Raw genomic sequence first — 15,231 nt, 5'->3', positions numbered from 1 at the left:
ACACTGAGAGAGGGAACATCCTGTTAATAAAACATATCAAGGCTACTGATGACACTAACTTACAAAGAGGGATTACTTTGACCTTCTTTTTGTTTTTGCTTTTTTTGTTGTTGATTGTTTGATTTTCTATTTATTTTTTTGTCCTCCACAAGATCTCTTGCTGAAATGTAAGGCTGTCTTCCAAAGGTTATGCTCACCAAATAGCGACAATGACACTGGAAATGCTTCCTTCGAGTTTCTCTGAATGTATTAACTGAAAAAGTCATCAATCAAAATTTATGCTGCATGGTACGACAATAATAGGGATTTCATTCGTTGATTTTTCGAAACACTCCCGCAGTGACTTTGGTGACGCCCGTCACCGATACATGCCTTGTAAACTTGTATAGAGTGTTAATCTTATTTCATTAATCGTATATTTATTGATACTATCGGGTCAACGATATTATGTGTGCTTTCTTAGTTGAATATTACATTTCTATGTTTTGGAGTTTGTAATTTGTTGAATCGTGGAATGATCCGTCGTAATAATTTATGATTAATTAACAAAGTTTGCTCTCGTGTGGTCATAGATAGTGTTCATATCTTCTCTAAGGGACGTCATTCGGCTGCACTCTTGCTGTACTATCCTCTATATTTACTGGACACCTTTTTCTCTTACTTAATTGTCAGCCATAGAAAGCAAAAAACTAATAAAAGTAGCCTATATTTTGCCGCTCCTCGTAGGAAATGAGTTGTATTTGAAACTTCTCATTGCTGCCCAGTAATTATATTTATATATGGAAGCGCGTTAAACAATTGACCTCATTCTCAGCCCTCCACCAACGTAACCGAATCACTGAAAATACAATACAATCTGAAGTTTGACTTAACTCCGACTCAGTGACGTGCATCCGAAAGTCTCTCTAATTATCAGACTAAAAGTAAGAAAAAAAAGCCAACACTACATTAACACGACACATTGAAATAAGCCACATTTAAGATCTGATTTAAACAACAAGTCCTTCCTAAATATTTAATTTGAGTCCATACACACAAAACCATATGTGCAGTGTCTTCAAGTTCCAAGTGAAATACAAACAACATATTTTCATATTACTGTAACAGCTACTGCACAAATAACAACACTCTTAAAAGCCAGATTTTCATAACGTCTGTCTGCACACACCGGTCCGTGGCCAAGGTACGCACCATCAGCAGATCATCACTTGCACATCATTGTGTGACTGCCTAAGGATTGAGCCATAAGCATTTATAAGAACTGGCATGAGTTCATTCAGCCTATGAAAAAAAAAAAAAAGAAGCCAGGTCTGTTTTATATTCACAATGGACATTGAAGCACATCAGAATCACTAGCACATAAAACAGGTTTTACAGAGTGAATATTGAAACGCCACCTTGGCCCATTTCGTGGTATCAACCATTTCTGGGCAAACTGTCAAAAGTGTTATAGTCAAGAAAAACGAGTGGAAAAACTGTCCCTTTTTCTGCAGAGCCATCTATCTCTGTGTGGAAATAGATATAAACTCTGTTGATCTAATTAACATCTGATTTATCTGATACGGTCAATAGATCTTATTTTGCTTACTACCATTGCCTCTACAGGTGAACTAAGCCAGCAATAACATCATTGATGTAGTGGTCACTGAGTTAAGTCTTTTAAGTAATGCAGAAAACGTGCCTCTGTACGCCTCTATGCTTACACCTTGCTGAATGTAACATATCCTCTCCCTCCTGCATGGCTTTCACAGCTGTTCGAGTAACTTTGTGAAACGGTCATATATTTATTTTGTACTTTTGTGCTTCACTGAAGCTCCAGCTTCTCATTTGAGGGAAAGCTGTGAGGTTTTTAAAAAATATCGATTGATAGTATCTCTCTTTTTGCAGTTTCTGCTTTTGCTGGGCAATTAATAAACCAGTGCTTCAACTATGATTTGATTTGGTCCATCATTTGTTTTACCAATTGAAGATATATTTTAACACAGATTTTTAAGACCAATTAATCACTTGCGGGCCACATAAAATGAAGTGGCGGGCCACATCTGGCCCCCGGGCCTCGAGTTTGACACATGTGCTCTGGACTATATACACACACACATATGTATATATATTAGAGCTGCAACTAACGATTATTTTCGTAATCGATTAATCGGTTGATTATTTTCACGATTAATCGATGAATCGTTTGGTCCATAAATGTCAGATCATGTTAAAAAAAAAACGGTGATCGGTGTTTGTCAAAGCTGGAAATTATGATGTTCTCGAATGTCTTGTTTTTTTACAATCAAAAATGATTCAGTTTTATTGGTTTCTTTGTTATGTGGAGCAAAGAAACCAAGAAAATATTCACATTTGAGAAGCTAAAACAATTAGAAATATTGTTTTAATAATGAAAAAAGCTTCAAATCGATTATCGATTATCAAATTTGTTGGCGATTAATTTAGTAATCGATTAACAATCGATTAATCGTTTCAGCTCTAATATATATGCATATATGTGTATATATATATATATATATATATACACACACATTATGTGTGTATATATGTTTTATATATATATATATATATATATATATATATATATATATATATATATATATGTAGTCCAGAGCATAACAACGTAAAACAACTGTTATTTTATTTTAAAAATCATTGAACTTCAGGTAGCTCTCTTTTACAGTAATTACAAAAAAAAAAATCTTGCGCCCGTTTGAGTACTTACGGTAACGATGAGGGAAATCCCCGGCATTTGATTGGACGAGCGGCCGCTCTCCTCTTTCATTGCTGCTGAGCTCATCAGTCTTGACATCTCTCTCTACAGCTCAGCTGTGAGCGACTGTAGCAGCGCGCACCGCTGTCGAGACACAAATCAAGGGGACGTCAGCCCGCGACAGTTAACCGGAAAAACTCCACGGGAAATAATGCGTCACAACAAACACTAACTTGTCCCCCCCCACCACCACCAACGGAAGGAACCGCATCATTTTACCGTTCGAGAGCAGGTACGTCGTCGAAAAAACTTACAGTAGTTTCCTGTTTTATGAGCTTCTGAATGAATGAATGAATGAATGACAGCACGCAGGGCATCATGTTTCGTCTGTGAATTCACGTGTTCGCTGAAAGCAGTTGCTCTCAAACAGCGACACAGCTCTCTGTGTGTGTGTGGTTTTAACGCGTGTTAAGTTAGCTAAGTGTTAGCTACATGGTGGCAGTTGGTAGCGGCGTCTTCGCCCTGTGGTTTGTTTTATGTTGAGGTTGACCAGGCTGCTAGGCTAACTCATTAGCTTGCCACTGTTTGGACTCGTATCTGATCTTAAATCTGTTGTCATTGTCTTGAAGACATTTGTCTTCAGCAAAATATGGATGTCGTAAAAGAAAGAGACAACCTGTCTTCATTTCATTAGTGTGTAGCTCAGTGGTATCTACCTGCTTTTCTCTTTCTCCTAAAGTATCAGTTTAATAAATGATGCACAACAATGTAAATAAACATTTATTTGTGTTTCTACACTGCAGTGCACTTCCTTATATAGTTAAAATAAAAATAATGTAAACACTAGTAGTATCAAACGCATGATGACACAAGTATTCAAAGGAATTAAAACATTTTAAACAGTTGAGTGATAAGAATAAAACTTTGTAAACTGCATAAATAAGTAATAAGCTTAATAAAAAAAATACTTGGCCAATGCAGATCAAAATTAGAATCAGTATACCTCTAATAATGTGCATTTATCTCGGTGTAAAACAAAAAAAGGGATTCTTGTGTTTACATCTTTGTACATAACACCTTTTAAATTTTCTGTCACAGCTGAAGTATAAACGTTTGTGTTCCTACTCCATTGCTATTATACACAACGCAATTAAACAACTACTTTATCCCTTCATCAAATATTTAACATATAATATATGTTTTATGCATTGGTCTTAATGTTCTCAGTACAACAATATTTCTGGCTGTGAACACTGCCATCGCTGTCTTGAATTAAACTGCTGTTCTTCATCCTTATATATATTTTAAATTTGTGTTTTGTCGAGGATTAGGACCATGTGAATATTTTTGGAAAACCATCTGCAAACAGAGACGCGTATTGGCCCATGTGACCATTAATTCTGCGATATTTATTCTCAGAATCTTAGCTTTAATTTCAGAAGTCTAATGATCATTAATACCTGCTTAACCAGAATAACCAGACACTATTACTAACTTAGTGACTGTTAGTCATATCATGCGTGTGTCGTAAATGACGGTTTGCCTCAATAATATGAATTATCTGTGTAAAAGAAAAACTAAAAAAAACAGTGCACTCTGAGCCCAGTAAAATTCTCATCTCAGACCATAAAAAGTTGACACTGGGTATAAATTCATCTATGATTACAATTTGTCTGGGCGTGGTTGACTGCCTGGATTAGAGAGAATGTCTTGAGTACCTATGACACAGTTGGCTTTCTTTTGTTAAATAGTTTTCTGTGTACTGTGAAACTCTCTTAAATATTATGTCTGTATATGTCAATATAAATAACATCACTTTATTTTGTTTACAAAAGTTTTGGGTGGTCTCTACTGTGTACAAAAACATAATATTAAATTATGGTATTTAATGCCTTAAAGGATTGGACGAAAAATATAAAGTATGTCACCAATGAAGTTATGAGTTTGCAGTGTCTAGACTATTTGGATAGTCAGAGTCCAGTATTGACAAGAGAGTACATTTACATTTAGCTCACAATAAATTAGATGAACTGTGCAGCAACTGAAATGATTCATTCTAAGTAGGTTGGCTGCCTGTGGTTGTGTGCTCTTTGCATACATGACAAATGGTCATTTCTGACTGCGGAGAGTGTTCAGTACATGCATTTGTGCCATTTGTTCCAGAGGACTGAAATAAAATTCAAAGATATCAAAAGATTTCTGCAGAGACTTAATACTATTTTATAGACGAGCAGACGAGTATGCAATGATTCCTGGGTACAGTATGTCATTTTAAGCAAAGTCATGCTGTTTATGCTTTAAATTTATTTTAGAAAAGCAGTGAATCACAGGTTACATGCATGGCATCACTCTTACAATGAACATAATATTATGGGCCATCATCTGCAGTTGGACATAGAATAGGGGCCCTTACTTTGTAGTATTTTCATACTGTTGCATCATTTTTGTCTGTCACCCTGGCACCTCTGTCAATGCTCTTAGCATCTGTGATTAACATCTTGCCTTTAAGCTGTGGTATATGTTGTCCTCCTATCTTCCCCCTTCTTTCCTTCAATTGCTCTCTGCATTCATGTGGAGCTCATTGCTAGAAGGATTACACCAAAGCCCTGATTCTTAGACTGCCATCAGCATTCATAATCCTTGACTGTGCCAATCTCCATGTGCACCAAGGGGCATTCATAGAGTTCTGTGTATACGTCTTCACTGCTAATAGCTTAATGTTGTGTCAAAATGTGATAATGTCACCAAAGGTCAATGGTTAACAGTGCATAATAAGGTCTTGACTTGTAGACTCCTGTCTACAATTGTCTGCACAACTGATTTTTCAAGCTCAATCTAGAAATAGGTTGTTTGTAACTTGGTTTCTCTCCTCTTTCTCAACCAGTGTCCGCCATGTTGTCCAGGTTGAGGACCACATTGTCCCTGAGGCCCTGTGTCTCTGTTTGCAGATGGGTTCACACCAAAGAGAAGGGCAAGCCCCTCATGCTCAACCCTCGTACCAACAAAGTGAGTGGAAGATTTAAAAAAAATGTGTCAGCATCTGAAAGGACAGACATTGTTGTGTTAACAGATGGTCGCTTTATTAAAGTTTTGTTGCATTTTAGCCCAAATAATTCTAATTTTACTAACTAACATTCTTTGTTCATTCTGTAGGAAATAATACAAAGAAACAACCAGTAACTTGTGCATATTTAATGTAATTTGCCAGTTTATAAATTTGTAGACTCATTTAGACCAACATTAGCTTCTTTATATAATTTCCTTAAAGTTTAATGCCACATATTTTCCATTCTTGAAATCCCTTGAGTTTCAAATTCTTTATTATCTTGCATTTGACTTTATTATGCTTTATGTTTTGGCCTGAAGGGGTTTCTGCTCAGGTTTTTCCTAAGAACGAAGATTGAAAGCCCGTGGCTTCTAGACGTGACCTGGGTGCATGCTGTGCAGGACAGGTTATGCTAAACTTGGAGACCAGACATGTTTTACTAAATATAGACATGACATTCTCTGTGTGTTACTGGTCACAGGCCAGCTGGATTTTGGTCCTAGGAATATAATACCCATAGTGACTATGTTCACATTGCGCTTCTGGCCTAAATCCTCATTGTGCTCCTTTTATCTAGTTGAGAAATTCTTACATATCCTGTCTGTAAAGGTCTTCCAGGCTACCGTGTTCTTGTCGTGTCTAGATAATAGGCAACTGAACTTGGCTGCTTTTGTTATTCAAATACAACTTGTGCTTTAAAAGGCTTTGAGAAGAAACTTTAAGACCACAGGACTTTGTCACAGCAGGTTTTATTAGCACACTGCACCATAATCTCTCTATAAACTCACTATAGTTAAACAGTAAAAGACAGTGTTGTAGAAAATGACTTTAATGATTCTCATACTTAAACCAAAACTGCAATACAAATATCTACAATGTCTTATCCCAATACTAGATAACATGAACTCTGATACCACTTTAGTATCACACATTATAACAAACTACAATATGTGTGTCATGTGATTTTTATTTTATTTTTTTAGTCCAACCATGACAGAAAGATAGGTTACAGACCACCTGGACACATTCAAGTTAGCAGTCTTAGAAAATGTGATATTAGTTAGTGTAGTTATTCAGTACAAACCTTCTCCTTAAATCGAGAAAATAATAAATTAGCTTTGTTTTTAATTTAACCTATATGGTATAAATGTTTAAGAAATAACTAAATCTACTAATTTATCTCTACTAATGTATCTCTTGTAAACATATAGTCTATAATAAATCACTAATTTTAGAAACATTTGTGGCTTTTTTACATTCCAAAAAGACATATTTAAAGAGCGTGTTTGTCATCTTATGAGGAAATGCATCACTTAAATGTTTATACATTTCTATTACTGCTTTTCAGACCTGTTTAACTCACCCATAGCAGTCAGAGTAAATGCTGAACTGCAAATCATGAGACATTCCTACTTTCAGTTCAATCTAATAAGAGGAATTGAGCACTGGAGCTGTGTGAAAGGAAACGCTGCATCAGCATGACTCTGCATTTTGTCAGGATAGCCCCTCGCTTTCACATCTCTCACATCAACCAGCCCCTTTCGCAGCCCCTGAGGTGATGGCTTCAATGTGTGACACCCATATTTCCTTGTAAACCCATGTATGCACTCTCATACAGGAACATTGCAGGGATGTGAAAACACTTTGCACCCCTCAACCCCCCTTCCTCTCTTTTAGAAATGTTTTGTGGATGTTTCTGGCTACAGTGTGCTTCATTGGCTTCTTTGTGGTGACACTCCTCACTTAACTAGTTTCCCTCCCCCCCCCCCACTGTCTTTCTTTTGATTATTTTGTCCTGCTGATACTCAAAATACCAACTCTGTCTTTAACCTCCTAGACATCCTTGATTAAACTTTTATTTTGACAAGGGACAATTTTCAATATGAAACTTTTAAAAGCAACTTGTAATGGCTACAAAAACATGCAGATATCTTAACTTCAAACTAACGTTGTGAAGTAAATTGCACACATGTATAATGTCATCTGCTGTAATACACCATAACCAACCAACCAACCACTTGAGCAGTGTGACAACACAACAGCTGCTCTGTAAATGCTATATTTACACTTAATTTGATACAAATGTTCTGGTGTGCCCTTCTAACTCCCCTCTGTTGTGTTCTTTGTCTCCAGGGCATGGCCTTCTCTCTGCAGGAGCGACAGATTTTGGGCATACATGGTCTGTTACCGCCCAAAGTAGAGTCTCAGGACATCCAGGCCATGCGTTTTCAGAAAAACCTTAAGAAAATGACTGATCCCCTTCAAAAGTAAATACTTTTTTTCCGCTAGAGAGCTAGAAACTTTAAAATGAACTCCTTTGTGTTGCTCTTTTTAATACATACCTGGATATTAAATTGATGTTAAATTTTAATGTTTTCTCATTTTCCAATTCAGGTACATCTACTTGATGGGCATCCAGGAAAGAAATGAGCGGCTTTTCTATAGGGTGTTGATGGAAGATATAGAGGAACTGATGCCAATAGTCTACACTCCCACTGTAGGCTTGGCCTGCACACAATATGGACACATCTTTAGAAGACCAAAGTAAGCATGCAGCAAAAACTTCAAGAAACGAACAGATTTATTTAAAACAGCCAACACATTGTAATGGATATGTATTTTAACCTTGTTTAAATGTTTTATTTAGAGGCTTGTTCATTTCCATTTTGGACAAAGGACACATTCGATCCATCCTGGACAACTGGCCAGAGACAAATGTTTCAGTGAGTACCTGAAAAGTCATTTTTTTTAAATTAATTGTCCTGCTACAATAACGGCTATATCATAGAAACATGACGTTTTTTTAGCCCATAACCATCCACATTTTCTCCATTAACCTTTTTAGTTATTGCTCACGTGTGTTTGCTTTGTCTCCCTCTCTTTCTTTACTCCTTAGGCAGTTGTAGTAACTGATGGAGAGCGTATTTTAGGATTAGGAGACCTGGGTGTTTATGGAATGGGCATTCCTGTTGGAAAACTTTGCCTGTACACAGCCTGTGCTGGCATTAGACCTGAGAAGTGTCTGCCTGTGGTGATAGATGTTGGCACTAACAATGAGGTAGGAAGGCCATGTTTAGTAAATACTACTGTGTGTATGTTAAGTGCTTCAGTGACGAAATACACTGTTCATTCCTCTCGTGCTTGTCCTTGTCCTGTCAGACGCTCCTTAAAGACCCAATGTACATGGGCCTGTACCAGAAACGAGACCGCTCTCAGGCCTACGATGATCTGATTGATGAGTTCATGGAAGCAGTGGTGGACAAATATGGACAGGACACATTGATCCAGTTTGAAGACTTTGGCAACCACAATGCCTTCCGCTTCCTCAGGAAGTACAGGGAGAAATACTGCACCTTCAACGATGATATACAAGGTTGGAATATAACCCCCGATTTACAAGTTACACTTTATTATGAGTTGGGCTAAAATTTGAAGGATTTAGCTTCAGCTCAAATTTAGGAAAAACTAGTTTTGAGAACACCAAAAGCCAGACTGAATTTGCATTTATATATTTTATTTATATATACCTCTGGCTTAAAGGCATGATTAGTGTAGCCTAGTTTACTCAGTTAAATTAAGTTTAGCACAGTCTTTTTGATGCAGATTGTTGTTAATCGTTTCTCTGTAATTTAGAGCTGAAACAATTACTCTATTATTCGATTGTTAATCGATTACTAAATTAATTGTCAGCTGTTTTGAAAATCGATTTATCATTTTGAAGCTTTTTTCATGATTAAAACAAGATTTCTTGTTGTGTCAGCTTCTTAAATGTGAACATTTTCTGGTTTCTTTGTTCCATATTACAAATTAATCATTAAAAACTGAATCACTTTGGTTTGTGGACAGAACAATACTCAAACGATTGCTCGATAGTATGTAGTTGCAGCGCTACTGTAATTTTACCTTTAAAACATGCTTGTTTGTGTGACCTTTAAGACATCCCAGCAAGAATTAGATGCTGATACGCAGTGAACCAATGAATCACTAATAATAATGTAAAAAAAAATAGGTGTATGGATACACCCTTCTCCACTGAGTTGAAACAAGTTTAGGCAAATCTGTTTTCTATACGGTGCAAATTATATTATTTACCGTTGTATTCCTCTGCATATTTCCAGGCACTGCGTCTATGGCACTTGCAGGTCTGTTAGCTGCTCAGAGAGCTGTTGGCAAACCCATCACTGAACACCGGGTGCTTTTCTTAGGAGCTGGAGAGGTAAGAGAACATTGTCCCTCTTGGTCCCTAGTATATTAACTTAGGCAATACAGTAGGCCCCCTACTGGCGAGAGCAGGTGGTGCAACAAATTCGAAATGACAGTGACAATGATTTCTGTTCTCTATAGGCTGCCCTTGGCATTGCTAATCTGATTGTCATGGCCATGATGGAAATGGGGATTTCTCAGTCTGAGGCCAGACAGAAGATCTGGATGTATGATAAAGATGGATTACTCGTAAAGGTATGTATTAGTAACTCAAACGCTAATGTCCAGAACTAACATTAGATGTCTGTGTGGCTTCCTGTCTGGCTCACTGTTCATGTTATTTGTTTTTGTTTTTTGTTTGCTGCAGGACAGACCACAGGAAACAGACACCAATCAGGAGGCATTTGTCCATGACTGTCCAGGAAATGTACACAGCTTCTTAGATGCTGTCAACACCATTAAACCCACAGCTATCATTGGTAAGGAACATGTTCTGCATGTGTGTAACTTGGTGCTTATGATGCTTTGCTAGAACTTTAATAGTAGCTTACAAACTCACAGCAGCTATTGTCGATCTCCCTCTCAGGTGTGGCAGGAGCCGGGCCTCTCTTCACCCATGATGTCATTAAGTCCATGGCCGCCCTGAATGAGCGACCAATCATCTTTGCCCTGAGTAACCCGACCAATAAAGCAGAGTGCACAGCAGAGGATGCCTACACACTCACTGATGTAAGCATTATTCTTCCTTTCTCTTTGCGTAACTTAAACAAAGCATTAATTGTATCTTCCTCTTTGTTTTCTGCGTCCCACAGGGCAGATGTCTTTTTGCCAGTGGCAGTCCATTCGGTCCAGTGACTCTGAGCGACGGTCGCGTCTTCATTCCAGGACAAGGGAACAATGCTTACATCTTCCCAGGTGAGAGAGCGCAATGAAAGTAATAGGATGACTCTTGGTGGTCTGCAGTTTTAAGAATGCCTGAAGTCCTGTGATATCACAGGACAATAAAATTACATACAGTCTGTTGTAAAAAACCTGTTGTGTGTGGTCATTGCAGGTGTGGCCCTGGCTGTGATCCTGAGTGGAGTGAGACACATCAGTGACACAGTATTCTTAGAGGCTGCCAAGGTCTGAAAAGGCACCAGTTATCACCATGTCATCTTTGCTCAACTTGCTTTTATCCCAGTCTGCATCTCTGTGCCGTCGCTGTGTTGTATGCATATTCTCTAAATACTCAACTTATATCCTCTTTTAACTCCTTCATGTCTGCTCTTTCCTCTCCTTCTAGACACTGGTATAACAGCTAGCAGATGAGACGCTTTTAAATGACTGATCCTGCTTTGCGCTTTTCCATCTGTGCTTTTCCCTCTTCTGCTGCAATTATAAAAATAGCATTTGCATGGTGTTAATATTAGTAGTTCTGTCTTGTAACAATTGTTATTTATATTTAGCATACTTACACTTCTGTCTCATATTCCTTAATCAAAAGCATGTTAGACGTTTGTGAATACAAACTTGTGTAGAGTAATATAGTAGTTGTCATGTCTGTTTAGACCACTGTAGAAGTCTCTTCAGTCTAAAAGTAGTTGAAAACTCTCTCTCTTTCCAGACTCTTGCAGAGCAGCTGACGGATAAAGAGCTGGAAGAAGGCAGACTCTATCCTCCGCTGTCCAACATCAGAGAGGTCTCTGTTCAGATTGCAGTCAAGGTGAGCCTCTTTTCTCTCATTTCTCTTGCTGACAAACTTACAACCAGCGACCAGACTAGAGGAGCAGATTACAGATTATCTGGCCAAATTATCTTGTGCTGTGAGGAGGTTAGCAGACATGATTGATTTGTGCGTGAGCAGAACCTTCAATAACCAATGAGAGCGAGTTGACCGGGAAGTGATTGTTGCGTTATTTTGTTCAGAAAGTTACAAGTTGATTCCATCTTCTCTGCCATGACTTCATCCATAGTTTTTTTTTTTTTGCATTTCTCAGCACAAAACATCGCGCGCACACGGCTATTAACAGATGACACTGAAAGTCCACCTCCATGTCTGTTTATACTCTGTAGTCATGTTAGTGTGTGGTCCTGGATCATCTAGTATGTGCTTTCTCAGGAGTAAAACTTTGAAAATCAGTTGCAAAGTTTGTCGAGTCTGTGGTTTCCCACATTTTTTAAATCAAGTCAATCCTCTAGTGTTGGGCAGGCTTTACTCCATTTCCCGACACTCCTTGCTTCTATATCTAAATGATCTCATACCTCCCCCCCTTCTGTGACACAGTTGTAATGTTTAGCCCGTCATTTGTAATGTTTACTGGTGTTGTATGTAGCTATTGAGCTTCTGTGAGTTGTGACGTGTGTGAAATCTGTCAGGCTGAACAAGAACAAAACAATCCTTAATCAACAGTGTGTGAATTAATTTATCAATATCTTTGTAAAAAGTTATGCACTACAGCTTTAACAACTTCTTATCACTACATTTTTGAGAAAACATCCTTATGTGTATCGGTCTCTCTTTTTCACCACAGGTGGTGGAGTACGTCTACGCTAAGGGCATGGCTTTCCGCTACCCTGAGCCTGTGGACAAGAACGCTTTAGTACGTTCTACTGCCTGGAACACCAACTACGACTCTTTCCTACCGGACACCTACGACTGGCCGGCTGTCAGCTACAGCCCCAAGACTGACTAGAAGTATATCAAACCCTCACTGTTTACCATGCTCTTCCTTTGTCTTCTATTTCGTTCTTCATCACAGATCTTGCAAGATGATCATGGTTTTGTTAGTGTTATTAAGAAAAGGCAGCTGCACTGCTTCTTAGTCAATGCATTTGCACAAACGTAGGTGAGGTGCAAGGTGGCTCAGGGAAAGATTTTCATGGAAATAGCCTTTCACTGTTAACATTACATTATGACATGTAAAGCTGCATAGGAGGTGGACTACAGATAATCACATCATACGCTCCTAATAAGCAGAAACCACCTCATGCTGTGTATCCTTAATCCAATTTTTATGATTTATGTCATGGTCGCATCAGCACCTACTTTATGTCTGTGAAGTAGGTGCTTAAGAACCTATCATTTCAGTTTTGTTGAGAGAAATCCATTATGGGTTTTTTTGCCTTTCATTCTGTTGTTATTTATTTTTGCTGTGCACACTCCTAAAGCAAAACTGTTGGCGCTGAAAAGCTCTGTCCTTTTCAACGAATATAAATGCACTGGGTGTAATGTTTATGACACTGTGTTTATGAAGACATTTCATATCCTAAATACATTGAAGGAATCCTGCTGCTTAACAGCACATCCTGGATGGGTGCTATTTCTGCTGAAATATAATATATATATTCTAAATATCTAAATATTAAATCAAATTACTACATAAACATTTATTGCCACTTTGTCTATAAGCATTTCTGTCCACTGAAAGAGTATTTATTAAGTATTGTAGATGTGAAGTGTTGTAAACAAATCATGATGAAGAAGAAAGACACAAGCTTTGCTTGTGTAGTAAATTTATTTTTGCTAAATTTAGAGCCAGAGACACCTCAACAGTTAAATCTGCTCTTTTGTAGTATTTAATGTGCAGCTTCTGGTTGTGAAAATGTCATATACTGATAAAGACATAGTTTTTTACTCATAACGTCAAAAGACTATATGAAGAAATGTGTAAACCCCCATTTGTTGACACGCGTCCTTTTCGTTGTTACTGAGTGTAATGTTGCAATGTGAGTGTTTACTGTTTTGTAATCAGTGACTTGTAGAAGTAATTCCTGTAGTTTCTGGGAGGAGTCTTTGTCCTTCCTACATATTGCATTTAAAGGTTTATAGTTGCCATGCTCAAAGTTCCTGAAGTAGATTTTTGTTATATTACCATAGCATTTGTAGTCCGTGGGCAGCATGCCCATGCTTTTTCAGTTTGTATTTCTCATCCAATCATAGAACTAAAACTAAATGTGGCCATGTAAAAAGAAATAAATAAATAAATAAAGTGATGTTTGTACAATCTCTGAAGAGTTTCTGATCACTCACTCACTCACACATCACTGAAAGTAATGAAATGTATGTTATTCATTTAAATATATCAAAACAATTTTGTCAACCTTTCAGTCAAGATGTATACATAGAATGAAGTTGTAATTAATTATTATTTAATTATTAACCACACGTCTTGCGTATGAGCGATATGGTTGTTAATTGTTTGCTACATTATGCACAAATTTGCTCATGACAAAATGTATTTAGTGATTTCACATACGTTTTTGACCATTTTGTCCAAAACTTGACAAAAACCTCATGCTGTACTATGTAGTACGTCGTACGACACTGTCGTCCACAATGTGACCATTTTCTGAAAAAAAACATTTGGTCCAAAATTTGATCGTGCTATGTCGTCCAAAATCTGACAATTTTTTGGGAAAACATTTTTTCGGTCCAAAACTTGACAAAAACGTCATGCTATACTATGTAGTACGTCATACTACACTATATCGTCCACAATGTGACCATTTTTTGAAAAAAAGAAATTGGTCCAAAATTTTACAAAAACGACATACTATACTATGTCGTACAAAATCTGACTATTTTTTTGAAAAACATTTTTTTGTTCCACAACTTGACAAAAACGTCACACTATACTATGTAGTACGTCATACTATACTGTCTCCAAAATATAACCATTTTTGGAGAAAAAAATTATTTGGTCCAAAATTGGACAAAAACGACATACTATACTATGTAGTACGTCATACTACACTATATCGTCCACAATGTGACCATTTTTTGAAAAAAAAAATTAGGTCCAAAATTTGACAAAAACGTCATACTATACTATGTCGTCCAAAATCTGACAATTTTTTTGAAAACATTTTTTCAGTCCAAAACTTGACAAAAACGTCACGCTATACTATGTAGTATGTTATACTACACTATATCGTCCAAGATGTGATCAATTTTTGAAAAAAAAATTTGGTCCAAAATTGGACAAAAACGACATACTATACGATGTCGTCCAAAATCTGACCATTTTTTTGAAAAACGTTTTTTTGGTCCTAAACTTGACAAAAACGTCACACTATACTATGTAGTACCTTATACTGTACTATGTCTCCAAAATGTGACCATTTTTGGAGAAAAAAATTTGGTCCAAAATTGGACAAAAACGACATACTATACTATGTCGTCCAAAATCTGACAATTTTTTTGAAAAACGTTTTTTTGGTCCTAAACTTGACAAAAACGTCACACTATACTATGTAGTACGTCATACTATACTATGTCTCCAAAATG

At 37.2% G+C, this 15,231-nt stretch overlaps 1 protein-coding gene across 1 annotated transcript; it reads left to right on the top strand.

The window, feature by feature from the left end:
- The first annotated feature begins 2,823 nt into the window (after positions 1 to 2,823).
- Positions 2,824 to 13,950, top strand: me2 (malic enzyme 2, NAD(+)-dependent, mitochondrial). The gene is made up of 15 exons (XM_083905315.1): positions 2,824 to 3,005; positions 5,598 to 5,719; positions 7,893 to 8,026; positions 8,154 to 8,303; positions 8,407 to 8,482; positions 8,656 to 8,817; positions 8,919 to 9,132; positions 9,878 to 9,975; positions 10,104 to 10,217; positions 10,330 to 10,441; positions 10,549 to 10,691; positions 10,775 to 10,877; positions 11,017 to 11,087; positions 11,569 to 11,667; positions 12,476 to 13,950. The coding sequence occupies exons 2-15, from the start codon at positions 5,606 to 5,608 to the stop codon at positions 12,635 to 12,637; spliced, it is 1,752 nt and encodes a 583-aa protein (XP_083761441.1). The 5' UTR covers positions 2,824 to 3,005; positions 5,598 to 5,605; the 3' UTR covers positions 12,638 to 13,950.
- Positions 13,951 to 15,231: the final 1,281 nt, after the last annotated feature.

The sequence above is a fragment of the Microchirus variegatus genome (assembly GCF_963457635.1).
Source record: "Microchirus variegatus genome assembly, chromosome: 18".
NCBI lineage: Eukaryota > Metazoa > Chordata > Actinopteri > Pleuronectiformes > Soleidae > Microchirus > Microchirus variegatus.
Note: the sequence above shows the minus strand (reverse complement) of the source record. Positions and strands in the feature narration are given on the sequence as shown.

Coding starts and splice junctions, on each gene's coding strand:
- me2 (XM_083905315.1), top strand. CDS start 5,606: ATGTTGTCCAGGTTGAGGACCACATTGTCCCTGAGGCCCTGTGTCTCT. Junction 9,976..10,103: donor TTTTCTTAGGAGCTGGAGAG/GTAAGAGAACAT, acceptor TGTTCTCTATAG/GCTGCCCTTGGCATTGCTAA. Junction 11,668..12,475: donor CTGTTCAGATTGCAGTCAAG/GTGAGCCTCTTT, acceptor TTTTCACCACAG/GTGGTGGAGTACGTCTACGC.